This window comes from Coregonus clupeaformis, unplaced genomic scaffold (genome assembly GCF_020615455.1).
Source record: "Coregonus clupeaformis isolate EN_2021a unplaced genomic scaffold, ASM2061545v1 scaf0075, whole genome shotgun sequence".
Taxonomy (NCBI): Eukaryota; Metazoa; Chordata; class Actinopteri; order Salmoniformes; family Salmonidae; genus Coregonus; species Coregonus clupeaformis.
This window is the reverse complement of record NW_025533530.1, coordinates 626,133-642,500: the sequence shown is the minus strand read 5'-3', so window position 1 is coordinate 642,500 and position 16,368 is coordinate 626,133. Positions and strand designations below refer to the sequence as shown.

General features: G+C 44.0%; 1 protein-coding gene across 1 annotated transcript in view; it reads left to right on the top strand.

The window, feature by feature from the left end:
• The window catches only part of LOC121555150 (thrombospondin-type laminin G domain and EAR repeat-containing protein), a 44,058-nt gene that overhangs the window by 9,855 nt on the left and 17,835 nt on the right, over window positions 1-16,368 (top strand). The window contains exon 4 of the mRNA XM_041868956.1: window positions 6,831-6,990. Within this exon, the coding sequence (XP_041724890.1) occupies window positions 6,831-6,990 (160 nt within the window). The remainder of the gene's footprint in view (window positions 1-6,830; window positions 6,991-16,368) is intronic.

Here is a 16,368-nt window from a genome sequence, read left to right as displayed (position 1 = left end):
TCCCCTGGCCCCCAGCCCCTGGTCCCCGGCCCCAGCCCCCCAGCCCCTGGTCCCCGGCCCCCAGCCCCTGGTCCCCGGCCCCCGGCCCCTGGCGGTGTGGTGGAGGTGTGTCTACAGATACGCCGTATTCTGACATTGACTTAATTCCCTCATAAGTCCACCACCTTTACGTGAGAGGAAACCATGAATCAGGTCAAGCGAACCTGACGGTTCCAAGTAGAAAAAGCATCAACTTTCGTTTTTCAGATAGAAATAACACCATTCTCCTTGCGCTGTAATTGTGATAAGAGCTACGTAAATTAGTAATCCGTTTGGATAAGGGAATTGTAAATATACATTACACTTGTTTTAGATCTATTTTACCTTATAATCACTGGAGACAAATGTGAACCAAGTCAAATGGCAGCAAACTGAAGAATATCAACATTCCCACAGTAAAGTTTATGAAATGCTGTTCCATTATGCAGAATTTAAATTGTCCAACCTTTTAACTTGCAGGGATGGGCACTCTCGAAAGTCTTAATTATAGTCTACCCCGACTTTCTTTGTTTCCTATTTCTATCATGATAAATATTAGCCACAATCAGTATCAACCGTCAGTCAATAAAAACACATTCAACTGCCAATTTACTGTTAGTTCCCTTCAGTTGGTATAACCTACATTATCACTCCATTTAATTACATTGTTAGTTCCCTTCAGTTGGTATAACCTACATTATCACTCCATTTGATTACATTGTTAGTTCCCTTCAGTTGGTACAGCCTACATTATCATTCCATTTAATTACATTGTTAGTTCCCTTCAGTTGGTACAGCCTACATTATCATTCCATTTAATTACATTGTTAGTTCCCTTCAGTTGGTATAGGCTACATTATCATTCCATTTAATTACATTGTTAGTTCCCTTCAGTTGGTATAGGCTACATTATCATTCCATTTGATTACATTGTTAGTTCCCTTCAGTTGGTACAGCCTACATTATCATTCCATTTAATTACATTGTTAGTTCCCTTCAGTTGGTATAGGCTACATTATCATTCCATTTAATTACATTGTTAGTTCCCTTCAGTTGGTATAGGCTACATTATCATTCCATTTAATTACATTGTTAGTTCCCTTCAGTTGGTATAGGCTACATTATCATTCCATTTAATTACATTGTTTAGTTGACCTTCATTTGCTCCCTCTCTAAACCCCGTCATGGCTTTGTGGTTGTTGCTGAGGATCATTAGTAACAGTTGATTATGTATATATATTAAAGACATGTAGGCTAATTAAATAATTATGGAGCGCATCCCAAGCCTTGACAGTGTGACCCCGACGCATGGTGCAATACTTGGCCGTGTCTTCACACAGTCCCATGGTTAGTGCAGGCTAGTGCTGAGCGATTAGTGCTTTTTGAGGTCGGTTTGGTTTCGGGTTCCAATACTTAAAAAATAATCACGGTTTTCGATTTCGGTTTCTTTTTAAAGACGTAATGCAATAAATATGAAATATGAAATAATGACGTTCCTATGATTTTAGAGTTTTTTAATGGAGATTCCAAAGCCAAAAATAGTTAACATTGAATTGCCAAAACATTCAAAATATTCCATTGTATCTGATCAGGTCCACATTCGGTAGAAACCTAGGAAATTACAATGTATATTACTTCGTTTTTTTAAATGACTTTATTATTTTTCATTCCTTAAAGTCATCATCTCATCTCTGCTCAGGCAGTAGCAGTCAGCCAGGGAGACCATCTGACGTTATGTGCTTCCAATACTGTTTGGTCTTTAGTCATCCTATTTAGCTAGCCTGCCTAAGCATGCTGCAGAGCTGTCTGACAATCATTTTACTTGTTCTTCAAAGTAGATCAGCCATACTTTCACGAACTGTCTCTGTCCCTCTGGTCATTGTGTACATTCCTCTCTCATGCGGTCCGTGTGTATCTAATCTAACGTAGTAGGCGTAAAAATGTATCTGTCCAGAGATCTGTATATAATAACGAGATGCTCATGTCTCCGCCCTCACAATGGGAGTTGTTGTCCAAAAGGCGGGAAGGCAGGCGACAAGCTTAGGTCCAAAATGACCATATCGAAATGCATTGGGCTTATTTTGGACAGATTTGGGCGAGAGTGCAACCTCTCGCTTTGCCTCTTCCTCTCTGATCCGTTTTAGCTGGAAAAAACTGGCGCAATGGATTATGGTCATTGTAGTTCATTACCACGTTTCTGAGCTGAACCAGGTTGAATGTTTGCTTAATGAAAACTACAACTCTCTTCAGACCAGCGTCCCGCATAGTTCTTGACTTGATTTCTTTCGCGAATGATTTGATTTATCTCTAGAAAAACGGATGGGCTCACAAAAAAACGAACTAAATGGAATTCAAGTAATTGAACCGACATCACTCAATTAGTTGTTTAATAACCCCCCCAAAAATGTAATGTTGGTTAATCGCTCAGCACTAGTGCAGGCAATAGATGAGGGTATAGCCAACTAATGTACACTATGCTCCCTATTATAATTCTATGTACACTAATCTTCAAATATTACCATGGGTTGAATAACTAGAGAGAGTACATAATTTTTTTTTTAAAATAACTAAATGTGGCAATTTTCAAAATGAATCAAACCACCATTTTTTTAATGATTCATAAATACTAACCTAAATAATCTACAATATCAGAGTATTTTTTAATCTACCAATTGGTGCTGAAACGGAGACGAATATGCATATATTTAGATGTCTTTCTTTCATTAATCCCTGATATTCTGAAACCGTTCTCTTGATATAGTCTATTGAGTCTGTCGTCAAAATTCTAACTAAAAGTTACACCGTATTGAAAGGGATGGCTTAAGATCAATGTACTGAAATTGGGAGGGTTTTCAGCAGTTGAATGAAATGTATTTAGAGCCTGCAGAGGGAGTTACGTGACTGAATAAGGTAAGTCTGAATACCAAATACAGAGAAGAGTGTAGGAAAGCCGTAGGAAAGGCGTAGGAAAGCCGTAGGAAAGCCGTAGGAAAGGCATAGGAAAGCCGTAGGAAAGCCGTAGGAAAGCCGTAGGAAAGCCATAGGAAAGCCGTAGGAAAGGCGTACATCTCCTAAGTCTGAATCGGCCCCATGGTCATTGTCACATAGCAAAACAACCCAAAGGACCAGTCTAGTCCAGTGATGCCTTAGAGGAGAGCGACTGTCTGTAAACCAGAGAGATTCTCATGTTGAACGGCTAAACACAGCCTCTCTCTATGGCAGGGAACATTACCCATAACTAACAGCTCTCTCTATGGCAGGGGAACATTACCCATAACTAACAGCTCTCTCTATGGCAGGGAACATTACCCATAACTAACAGCTCTCTCTATGGCAGGGAACATTACCCATAACTAACAGCTCTCTCTATGGCAGGGAACATTACCCATAACTAACAGCTCTCTCTATGGCAGGGGAACATTACCCATAACTAACAGCTCTCTCTATGGCAGGGGAACATTACCCATAACTAACAGCTCTCTCTATGGCAGGGAACATTACCCATAACTAACAGCTCTCTCTATGGCAGGGGAACATTACCCATAACTAACAGCTCTCTCTATGGCAGGGGAACATTACCCATAACTAACAGCTCTCTCTATGGCAGGGGAACATTACCCATAACTAACCGCTCTCTCTATGGCAGGGGACATTACCCATAACTAACAGCTCTCTCTATGGCAGGGGAACATTACCCATAACTAACCGCTCTCTCTATGGCAGGGGACATTACCCATAACTAACAGCTCTCTCTATGGCAGGGGACATTACCCATAACTAACAGCTCTCTCTATGGCAGGGGAACATTACCCATAACTAACCGCTCTCTCTATGGCAGGGGACATTACCCATAACTAACAGCTCTCTCTATGGCAGGGGAACATTACCCATAATTAACAGCTCTCTCTATGGCAGGGGAACATTACCCATAACTAACAGCTCTCTCTCTCTATGGCAGGGAACATTACCCATAACTAACAGCTCTCTCTATGGCAGGGGAACATTACCCATAACTAACAGCTCTCTCTATGGCAGGGAACATTACCCATAACTAACAGCTCTCTCTATGGCAGGGGAACATTACCCATAACTAACAGCTCTCTCTATGGCAGGGGAACATTACCCGTAACTAACAGCTCTCTCTATGGCAGGGGAACATTACCCATAACTAATATTCCTCTCTCTATGGCAGGGGAACATTACCCATAACTAACAGCTCTCTCTATGGCAGGGGAACATTACCCATAACTAACCGCTCTCTCTATGGCAGGGGAACATTACCCATAACTAACCGCTCTCTCTATGGCAGGGGAACATTACCCATAACTAACAGCTCTCTCTATGGCAGGGGAACATTACCCATAACTAACAGCTCTCTCTATGGCAGGGGAACATTACCCATAACTAACAGCTCTCTCTATGGCAGGGGAACATTACCCATAACTAACACCCCTCTCTCTATGGCAGGGGAACATTACCCATAACTAACAGCTCTCTCTATGGCAGGGAACATTACCCATAACTAACAGCTCTCTCTATGGCAGGGGAACATTACCCATAACTAACAGCTCTCTCTATGGCAGGGAACATTACCCATAACTAACAGCTCTCTCTATGGCAGGGAACATTACCCATAACTAACAGCTCTCTCTATGGCAGGGGAACATTACCCATAACTAACAGCTCTCTCTATGGCAGGGAACATTACCCATAACTAACAGCTCTCTCTATGGCAGGGGAACATTACCCATAACTAACAGCTCTCTCTATGGCAGGGAACATTACCCATAACTAACCGCTCTCTCTATGGCAGGGAACATTACCCATAACTAACAGCTCTCTCTATGGCAGGGGAACATTACCCATAACTAACCGCTCGCTCTATGGCAGGGAACATTACCCATAACTAACAGCTCTCTCTATGGCAGGGGAACATTACCCATAACTAACAGCTCTCTCTATGGCAGGGGAACATTACCCATAACTAACAGCTCTCTCTATGGCAGGGGAACATTACCCATAACTAACCGCTCTCTCTATGGCAGGGAACATTACCCATAACTAACAGCTCTCTCTATGGCAGGGGAACATTACCCATAACTAACCACTCTCTCTATGGTAGGGAACATTACCCATAACTAACAGCTCTCTCTATGGCAGGGGAACATTACCCATAACTAACAGCTCTCTCTATGGCAGGGGAACATTACCCATAACTAACCGCTCTCTCTATGGCAGGGAACATTACCCATAACTAACAGCTCTCTCTATGGCAGGGGAACATTACCCATAACTAACAGCTCTCTCTATGGCAGGGGGAACATTACCCATAACTAACAGCTCCTCTATGGCAGGGGAACATTACCCATAACTAACAGCTCTCTCTATGGCAGGGGGAACATTACCCATAACTAACAGCTCTCTCTATGGCAGGGGAACATTACCCATAACTAACAGCTCTCTCTATGGCAGGGAACATTACCCATAACTAACAGCTCTCTCTATGGCAGGGGAACATTACCCATAACTAACAGCTCTCTCTATGGCAGGGGAACATTACCCATAACTAACAGCTCTCTCTATGGCAGGGGAACATTACCCATAACTAACAGCTCTCTCTATGGCAGGGGAACATTACCCATAACTAACAGCTCTCTCTATGGCAGGGGAACATTACCCATAACTAACCACTCTCTCTATGGCAGGGGAACATTATCCATAACTAACCACTCTCTCTATGGCAGGGGAACATTACCCATAACTAACAGCTCTCTCTATGGCAGGGGAACATTACCCATAACTAACCACTCTCTCTATGGCAGGGGAACATTACCCATAACTAACAGCTCTCTTTCTATGGCAGGGAACATTACCCATAACTAATATTCCTCTCTCTATGGCAGGGGAACATTACCCATAACTAATATTCCTCTCTCTATGGCAGGGGAACATTACCCATAACTAACAGCTCTCTCTATGGCAGGGGAACATTACCCATAACTAACAGCTCTCTCTATGGCAGGGGAACATTACCCATAACTAACATCCCTCTCTCTATGGCAGGGGAACATTACCCATAACTAACATTCCTCTCTCTATGGCAGGGGAACATTACCCATAACTAATATTCCTCTCTCTATGGCAGGGGAACATTACCCATAACTAACAGCTCTCTCTATGGCAGGGGAACATTACCCATAACTAACAGCTCTCTCTATGGCAGGAGAACATTACCCATAACTAACAGCTCTCTCTATGGCAGGGAACATTACCCATAACTAACACCCCTCTCTCTATGGCAGGGGAACATTACCCATTACTAATATTCCTCTCTCTATGGCAGGGGAACATTACCCATAACTAACAGCTCTCTCTCAATGACAGGGAACATTACCCATAACTAACAGCTCTCTCTCTATGGCAGGGGAACATTACCCATAACTAACAGCTCTCGCTCTATGGCAGGGGAACATTACCCATAACTAATATTCCTCTCTCTATGGCAGGGGAACATTACCCATAACTAACCGCTCTCTCTATGGCAGGGGAACATTACCCATAACGATCAGCTCTCTCTATATATAAAAGGGTCTCTCTTCTTCTGTCTCTGTCTCTGTCTCTCTCTCTCTCTCTCTCTCTCTCTCTCTCTCTCTCTCTCTCTCTCTCTCTCTCTCTCTCTCTCTCTCTCTCTCTCTCTCTCTCTCTCTCTCTCTCTCTCTCTCTCTCTCTCTCTCTCTCTCTCTCTCTCTCTCTCTCTCTCTCTCTCTCTCTCTCTCTCTCTCTCTCTCTCTCTCTCTCTCTCTCTCTCTCAGGGTCTGCTGCGACAGCTGGTTCTGTTGCCTGGTTCAGACGCTACCTCCAGAGTTTGTCCCTCTTCAGACCCCATACTGGCAGTCCTCTCTGTCCCTCAGGCCCTGCTCACCGTGCCCATCACACCCACTGGGAACAACATAGTCCCTCTGTATTCGTATGGTGAGTAGAGATAATATACTACCCTCTATCCTCTGTATCCGTATGGTGAGTAGACCTATGGACGGTTTTGCGTTGAGCTCTCCAAAACAATCACAATCTTCCTGGTGGATTTTTATTAAATTTTTTATTTAACCTTTATTTAACCAGGTAAGCCAGTTGAGAACAGGTTCTCATTTACAACTGCGACCTGGCCAAGATAAAGCAAAGCAGTGCAATAAAAACAACACAGAGTTACATATGGGGTAAAACAAAACATATAGTCAGAAATACAACAGAAAATATATATACAGTGTGTGCAAATGTAGCAAGTTATGGAGGTAAGGCAATAAATAGGCTATAGTGCAAAATAATTACAATAGTATTAACACTGGAATGCTAGATGTGCAAGAGATTATGTGCAAATAGAGATACTGGGGTGCAAAAGAGCAAAATAAATAACAATATAGGGATGAGGTAGTTGGGTGGGCTAATTTCAGAGGGGCTGTGTACAGGTGCAGTGATCGGTAAGGTGCTCTGACAACTGATGCTTAAAGTTATTGAGGGAGATAAGAGTCTCCAGCTTCAGAGATTTTTGCAATTCGTTCCAGTCATTGGCAGCAGAGAACTGGAAGGAATGGCGGCCAAAGGAGGTGTTGGCTTTGGGAATGACCAGTGAGATATACCTGCTGGAGCGCAGACTACGGGTGGGTGTTGCTATGGTGACCAATGAGCTAAGATAAGGCGGGGATTTGCCTAGCAGTGATTTATAGCTGGCCTGGAGCCAGTGGGTTTGACGACGAACATGTAGTGAGGACCAGCCAACGAGAGCGTACAGGTCACAGTGGTGGGTAGTATATGGGGCTTTGGTGACAAAACGGATGGCACTGTGATAGACTACATCCAATTAGCTGAGTAGAGTGTTGGAGGCTATTTTGGAAATGACATCGCCGAAGTCAAGGATCGGTAGGATAGTCAGTTTTACGAGGGCATGTATCAGTGAGTTGAGTCAGTGGTTGTGATGGTATGGTGAACAGGGTAACTGTATCAGTGAGTTGAGTCAGTGGTTGTGATGGTATGGTGAACAGGGTAACTGTATCAGTGAGTTGAGTCAGTGGTTGTGATGGTATGGTGAACAGGGTAACTGTATCTGTGAGTTGAGTCAGTGGTTGTGATGGTATGGTGAACAGGGTAACTGTATCAGTGAGTTGAGTCAGTGGTTGTGATGGTATGGTGAACAGGGTAACTGTATCAGTGAGTTGAGTCAGTGGTTGTGATGGTATGGTGAACAGGGTAACTGTATCTGTGAGTTGAGTCAGTGGTTGTGATGGTATGGTGAACAGGGTAACTGTATCAGTGAGTTGAGTCAGTGGTTGTGATGGTATGGTGAACAGGGTAACTGTATCAGTGAGTTGAGTCAGTGGTTGTGATGGTATGGTGAACAGGGTAACTGTATCAGTGAGTTGAGTCAGTGGTTGTGATGGTATGGTGAACAGGGTAACTGTATCAGTGAGTTGAGTCAGTGGTTGTGATGGTATGGTGAACAGGGTAACTGTATCAGTGAGTTGAGTCAGTGGTTGTGATGGTATGGTGAACAGGGTAACTGTATCAGTGAGTTGAGTCAGTGGTTGTGATGGTATGGTGAACAGGGTAACTGTATAGTGAGTTGAGTCAGTGGTTGTGATGGTATGGTGAACAGGGTAACTGTATCAGTGAGTTGAGTCAGTGGTTGTGATGGTATGGTGAACAGGGTAACTTTATCTGTGAGTTGAGTCAGTGGTTGTGATGGTATGGTGAACAGGGTAACTGTATCAGTGAGTTGAGTCAGTGGTTGTGATGGTATGGTGAACAGGGTAACTGTATCAGTGAGTTGAGTCAGTGGTTGTGATGGTATGGTGAACAGGGTAACTGTATCAGTGAGTTGAGTCAGTGGTTGTGATGGTATGGTGAACAGGGTAACTGTATCTGTGAGTTGAGTCAGTGGTTGTGATGGTATGGTGAACAGGGTAACTGTATCAGTGAGTTGAGTCAGTGGTTGTGATGGTATGGTGAACAGGGTAACTGTATCAGTGAGTTGAGTCAGTGGTTGTGATGGTATGGTGAACAGGGTAACTGTATATGTGAGTTGAGTCAGTGGTTGTGATGGTATGGTGAACAGGGTAACTGTATCAGTGAGTTGAGTCAGTGGTTGTGATGGTATGGTGAACAGGGTAACTGTATCAGTGAGTTGAGTCAGTGGTTGTGATGGTATGGTGAACAGGGTAACTGTATCAGTGAGTTGAGTCAGTGGTTGTGATGGTATGGTGAACAGGGTAACTGTATCAGTGAGTTGAGTCAGTGGTTGTGATGGTATGGTGAACAGGGTAACTGTATCAGTGAGTTGAGTCAGTGGTTGTGATGGTATGGTGAACAGGGTAACTGTATCAGTGAGTTGAGTCAGTGGTTGTGATGGTATGGTGAACAGGGTAACTGTATCAGTGAGTTGAGTCAGTGGTTGTGATGGTATGGTGAACAGGGTAACTGTATCAGTGAGTTGAGTCAGTGGTTGTGATGGTATGGTGAACAGGGTAACTGTATCAGTGAGTTGAGTCAGTGGTTGTGATGGTATGGTGAACAGGGTAACTGTATCAATGAGTTGAGTCAGTGGTTGTGATGGTATGGTGAACAGGGTAACTGTATCAGTGAGTTGAGTCAGTGGTTGTGATGGTATGGTGAACAGGGTAACTGTATCAGTGAGTTGAGTCAGTGGTTGTGATGGTATGGTGAACAGGGTAACTGTATCAGTGAGTTGAGTCAGTGGTTGTGATGGTATGGTGAACAGGGTAACTGTATCAGTGAGTTGAGTCAGTGGTTGTGATGGTATGGTGAACAGGGTAACTGTATCAGTGAGTTGAGTCAGTGGTTGTGATGGTATGGTGAACAGGGTAACTGTATCAGTGAGTTGAGTCAGTGGTTGTGATGGTATGGTGAACAGGGTAACTGTATCAGTGAGTTGAGTCAGTGGTTGTGATGGTATGGTGAACAGGGTAACTGTATCAGTGAGTTGAGTCAGTGGTTGTGATGGTATGGTGAACAGGGTAACTGTATCAGTGAGTTGAGTCAGTGGTTGTGATGGTATGGTGAACAGGGTAACTGTATCAGTGAGTTGAGTCAGTGGTTGTGATGGTATGGTGAACAGGGTAACTGTATCAGTGAGTTGAGTCAGTGGTTGTGATGGTATGGTGAACAGGGTAACTGTATCAGTGAGTTGAGTCAGTGGTTGTGATGGTATGGTGAACAGGGTAACTGTATCAGTGAGTTGAGTCAGTGGTTGTGATGGTATGGTGAACAGGGTAACTGTATCAGTGAGTTGAGTCAGTGGTTGTGATGGTATGGTGAACAGGGTAACTGTATCAGTGAGTTGAGTCAGTGGTTGTGATGGTATGGTGAACAGGGTAACTGTATATGTGAGTTGAGTCAGTGGTTGTGATGGTATGGTGAACAGGGTAACTGTATCAGTGAGTTGAGTCAGTGGTTGTGATGGTATGGTGAACAGGGTAACTTTATCTGTGAGTTGAGTCAGTGGTTGTGATGGTATGGTGAACAGGGTAACTGTATCAGTGAGTTGAGTCAGTGGTTGTGATGGTATGGTGAACAGGGTAACTGTATCAGTGAGTTGAGTCAGTGGTTGTGATGGTATGGTGAACAGGGTAACTGTATCAGTGAGTTGAGTCAGTGGTTGTGATGGTATGGTGAACAGGGTAACTGTATCTGTGAGTTGAGTCAGTGGTTGTGATGGTATGGTGAACAGGGTAACTGTATCAGTGAGTTGAGTCAGTGGTTGTGATGGTATGGTGAACAGGGTAACTGTATCAGTGAGTTGAGTCAGTGGTTGTGATGGTATGGTGAACAGGGTAACTGTATATGTGAGTTGAGTCAGTGGTTGTGATGGTATGGTGAACAGGGTAACTGTATCAGTGAGTTGAGTCAGTGGTTGTGATGGTATGGTGAACAGGGTAACTTTATCTGTGAGTTGAGTCAGTGGTTGTGATGGTATGGTGAACAGGGTAACTGTATCAGTGAGTTGAGTCAGTGGTTGTGATGGTATGGTGAACAGGGTAACTGTATCAGTGAGTTGAGTCAGTGGTTGTGATGGTATGGTGAACAGGGTAACTGTATCAGTGAGTTGAGTCAGTGGTTGTGATGGTATGGTGAACAGGGTAACTGTATCTGTGAGTTGAGTCAGTGGTTGTGATGGTATGGTGAACAGGGTAACTGTATCAGTTAGTTGAGTCAGTGGTTGTGATGGTATGGTGAACAGAGTAACTGTATCAGTGAGTTGAGTCAGTGGTTGTGATGCTATGGTGAACAGGGTAACTGTATCAGTGAGTTGAGTCAGTGGTTGTGATGGTATGGTGAACAGGGTAACTGTATCTGTGAGTTGAGTCAGTGGTTGTGATGGTATGGTGAACAGGGTAACTGTATCAGTGAGTTGAGTCAGTGGTTGTGATGGTATGGTGAACAGGGTAACTGTATCTGTGAGTTGAGTCAGTGGTTGTGATGGTATGGTGAACAGGGTAACTGTATCAGTGAGTTGAGTCAGTGGTTGTGATGGTATGGTGAACAGGGTAACTGTATCAGTGAGTTGAGTCAGTGGTTGTGATGGTATGGTGAACAGGGTAACTGTATCTGTGAGTTGAGTCAGTGGTTGTGATGGTATGGTGAACAGGGTAACTGTATCAGTGAGTTGAGTCAGTGGTTGTGATGGTATGGTGAACAGGGTAACTGTATCAGTGAGTTGAGTCAGTGGTTGTGATGGTATGGTGAACAGGGTAACTGTATCAGTGAGTTGAGTCAGTGGTTGTGATGGTATGGTGAACAGGGTAACTGTATCAGTGAGTTGAGTCAGTGGTTGTGATGGTATGGTGAACAGGGTAACTGTATCAGTGAGTTGAGTCAGTGGTTGTGATGGTATGGTGAACAGGGTAACTGTATATGTGAGTTCAGTCAGTGGTTGTGATGGTATGGTGAACAGGGTAACTGTATCTGTGAGTTGAGTCAGTGGTTGTGATGGTATGGTGAACAGGGTAACTGTATCAGTGAGTTGAGTCAGTGGTTGTGATGGTATGGTGAACAGGGTAACTGTATCAGTGAGTTGAGTCAGTGGTTGTGATGGTATGGTGAACAGGGTAACTGTATCAGTGAGTTGAGTCAGTGGTTGTGATGGTATGGTGAACAGGGTAACTGTATCAGTGAGTTGAGTCAGTGGTTGTGATGGTATGGTGAACAGGGTAACTGTATCAGTGAGTTGAGTCAGTGGTTGTGATGGTATGGTGAACAGGGTAACTGTATCAGTGAGTTGAGTCAGTGGTTGTGATGGTATGGTGAACAGGGTAACTGTATCAGTGAGTTGAGTCAGTGGTTGTGATGGTATGGTGAACAGGGTAACTGTATCAGTGAGTTGAGTCAGTGGTTGTGATGGTATGGTGAACAGGGTAACTGTATCAGTGAGTTGAGTCAGTGGTTGTGATGGTATGGTGAACAGGGTAACTGTATCAGTGAGTTGAGTCAGTGGTTGTGATGGTATGGTGAACAGGGTAACTGTATCAGTGAGTTGAGTCAGTGGTTGTGATGGTATGGTGAACAGGGTAACTGTATCAGTGAGTTGAGTCAGTGGTTGTGATGGTATGGTGAACAGGGTAACTGTATCAGTGAGTTGAGTCAGTGGTTGTGATGGTATGGTGAACAGGGTAACTGTATCAGTGAGTTGAGTCAGTGGTTGTGATGGTATGGTGAACAGGGTAACTGTATCAGTGAGTTGAGTCAGTGGTTGTGATGGTATGGTGAACAGGGTAACTGTATCAGTGAGTTGAGTCAGTGGTTGTGATAGTATGGTGAACAGGGTAACTGTATATGTGAGTTGAGTCAGTGGTTGTGATGGTATGGTGAACAGGGTAACTGTATCAGTGAGTTGAGTCAGTGGTTGTGATGGTATGGTGAACAGGGTAACTGTATCAGTGAGTTGAGTCAGTGGTTGTGATGGTATGGTGAACAGGGTAACTGTATCAGTGAGTTGAGTCAGTGGTTGTGATGGTATGGTGAACAGGGTAACTGTTGAGTCAGTGGTTGTGATGGTATGGTGAACAGGGTAACTGTATCTGTGAGTTGAGTCAGTGGTTGTGATGGTATGGTGAACAGGGTAACTGTATCAGTGAGTTGAGTCAGTGGTTGTGATGGTATGGTGAACAGGGTAACTGTATCAGTGAGTTGAGTCAGTGGTTGTGATTTTATGGTGAACAGGGTAACTGTATCAGTGAGTTGAGTCAGTGGTTGTGATGGTATGGTGAACAGGGTAACTGTATCAGTGAGTTGAGTCAGTGGTTGTGATGGTATGGTGAACAGGGTAACTGTATCAGTGAGTTGAGTCAGTGGTTGTGATGGTATGGTGAACAGGGTAACTGTATCTGTGAGTTGAGTCAGTGGTTGTGATGGTATGGTGAACAGGGTAACTGTATCAGTGAGTTGAGTCAGTGGTTGTGATGGTATGGTGAACAGGGTAACTGTATCAGTGAGTTGAGTCAGTGGTTGTGATGGTATGGTGAACAGGGTAACTGTATCAGTGAGTTGAGTCAGTGGTTGTGATGGTATGGTGAACAGGGTAACTGTATCAGTGAGTTGAGTCAGTGGTTGTGATGGTATCGTGAACAGGGTAACTGTATCAGTGAGTTGAGTCAGTGGTTGTGATGGTATGGTGAACAGGGTAACTGTATCAGTGAGTTGAGTCAGTGGTTGTGATGGTATGGTGAACAGGGTAACTGTATCTGTGAGTTGAGTCAGTGGTTGTGATGGTATGGTGAACAGGGTAACTGTATCAGTGAGTTGAGTCAGTGGTTGTGATGGTATGGTGAACAGGGTAACTGTATCAGTGAGTTGAGTCAGTGGTTGTGATGGTATGGTGAACAGGGTAACTGTATCTGTGAGTTGAGTCAGTGTTTGTGATGGTATGGTGAACAGGGTAACTGTATATGTGAGTTCAGTCAGTGGTTGTGATGGTATGGTGAACAGGGTAACTGTAACTGTGAGTTGAGTCAGTGGTTGTGATGGTATGGTGAACAGGGTAACTGTATCAGTGAGTTGAGTCAGTGGTTGTGATGGTATGGTGAACAGGGTAACTGTATCAGTGAGTTGAGTCAGTGGTTGTGATGGTATGGTGAACAGGGTAACTGTATCTGTGAGTTGAGTCAGTGGTTGTGATGGTATGGTGAACAGGGTAACTGTATCAGTGAGTTGAGTCAGTGGTTGTGATGGTATGGTGAACAGGGTAACTGTATCTGTGAGTTGAGTCAGTGGTTGTGATGGTATGGTGAACAGTGTAACTGTATCTGTGAGTTGAGTCAGTGGTTGTGATGGTATGGTGAACAGGGTAACTGTATCTGTGAGTTGAGTCAGTGGTTGTGATGGTATGGTGAACAGGGTAACTGTATCAGTGAGTTGAGTCAGTGGTTGTGATGGTATGGTGAACAGGGTAACTGTATCAGTGAGTTGAGTCAGTGGTTGTGATGGTATGGTGAACAGGGTAACTGTATCTGTGAGTTGAGTCAGTGGTTGTGATGGTATGTAGGGTCAGGTGTTTCATGTGAAAACACAGTGAGGGGACTAGCCTGTTGTGTATACTGCAGCTCTGCTGATAAACATGGTGCAGGATCAAATCACTTATTCCATATACAGTGCATTCAGAAAGTATTCAGACCTCTTGACTTTTTCCACATTTTGTTACGTTACAGCCTTATTCTAAAATGGATTCAATGGTTTTTTCCCCTCATCAATCTACACACAATAAAGCATAATGATATAGCAAAAGTAGCTCAGTTGGTAGAGCGTGGCGCTTGCAACGCTAGGGTTGTGGGTTCGATTCCCACGGGGGGCCAGTATGAAAAAATGTATGCACTCACTAACTGTAAGTCGCTCTGGATAAGAGCGTCTGCTAAATGACTAAAATGTAAATGTAAAATGTAAAAACAGGTTTTTAGACATTTTTGCAAATGTATTACAAATACAAATCTGAAATATATAACATTTACATTAGTATTCAGACCTATTACTCAGTACTTTGTTGAAGCACCTTTGGCAGCGATTACAGCCTTGAGTCTTCTTGGGTATGACACTACAAGCTTGGCACACCTGTATTTGGGGAGTTTCTCCCATTCTTCTCTGCAGATCGTCTCAAGCTCTGTCAGGTTGGATGGGGAGCGTCGCTGCACAGCTATTTTCAGGTCTCTACAGAGATGTTAGATCGGGTTCAAGTCCGGGCTCTGGCTGGGCCACTCAAGGACATTCAGAGACTTGTCCCGAAGCCACTCCTGTGTTGTCTTGGCTGTGTGCTTAGGGTCGTTGTCCTGTTGGAAGGTGAACCTTCACACCAGTCTGAGGTCCTGAGCGCTCTGGAGCAGGTTTTCATCAAGGATTTCCCTGTACTTTGCTCCGTTCATCTTTCCCTCGATCCTGACTAGTCTTCCAGTCCCTGCCGCTGAAAAGCATCCCCACAGCATGATGCTGCCACCACCATGCTTCCCCGTAGGGATGGTGCCAGGTTTCCTCCAGACGTGGAGCTTGGCATTCAGGCCAAAGAGTTAAATCTTGTTTCTCATGGTCTGAGAGTCCTTTAGGTGCCTTTTGGCAAACTCCAAGCGGGCTGTCATGTGCCTTTTACTGAGGAGTGGCTTCCGTCTGGCCACTCTACCACAAGGGCCTGATTGGTGGAGTGCTGCAGAGATGGTTGTCCTTCTGGAAGGTTCTCCCATCTCCACAGAGGAACTCTGTAGCTCTGTCAGAGAGACCATCGGGTTCTTGGTCACCTCCTTGACCAAGGCCTTTCTCTCCCGATTGCTCAGTTTGGCCGGGCGGCCAGCTCTAGGAAGAGTCTTGGTGGTTCCAAAGTCTCATAGCAAAGAGCCTGAATACTTATGTAAATAAGGTATTTCAGTTTTTTATTTTTAATACATTTCCAAACAAAAAAAAAAAAATCTGTTTTCACTTTGTCATTATGGGGTATTGCATGCAGATTGATGAGGGAATAAGGCTGTAATGAAAAAAAAAGTGGAAAAAGTCAAGGGGTCTGAATACTTTCCGAGCCCATAGAGCTCTGGTCAAAAGTAGGGCACTATTTATCTAATATTGTGCCATTTGGGACACAGACTTAACAGGATGAAGACTATCAGAACGTTACTCTACACGACGTCAGGTATAGCTATCGGATCCAATACCGAATGAATACCATGTGATCACTCACTAATTGCGTATTTAAGATCTCATTTGTTCGCTTCACACTTTAGTACTGTGAATAGGATCCAAGCTAAACACTGCATTCAGACAGCTTGATTGACGTGTCCGGTCATCCTCGGAGTGTGAATGTGAAAATCCGTC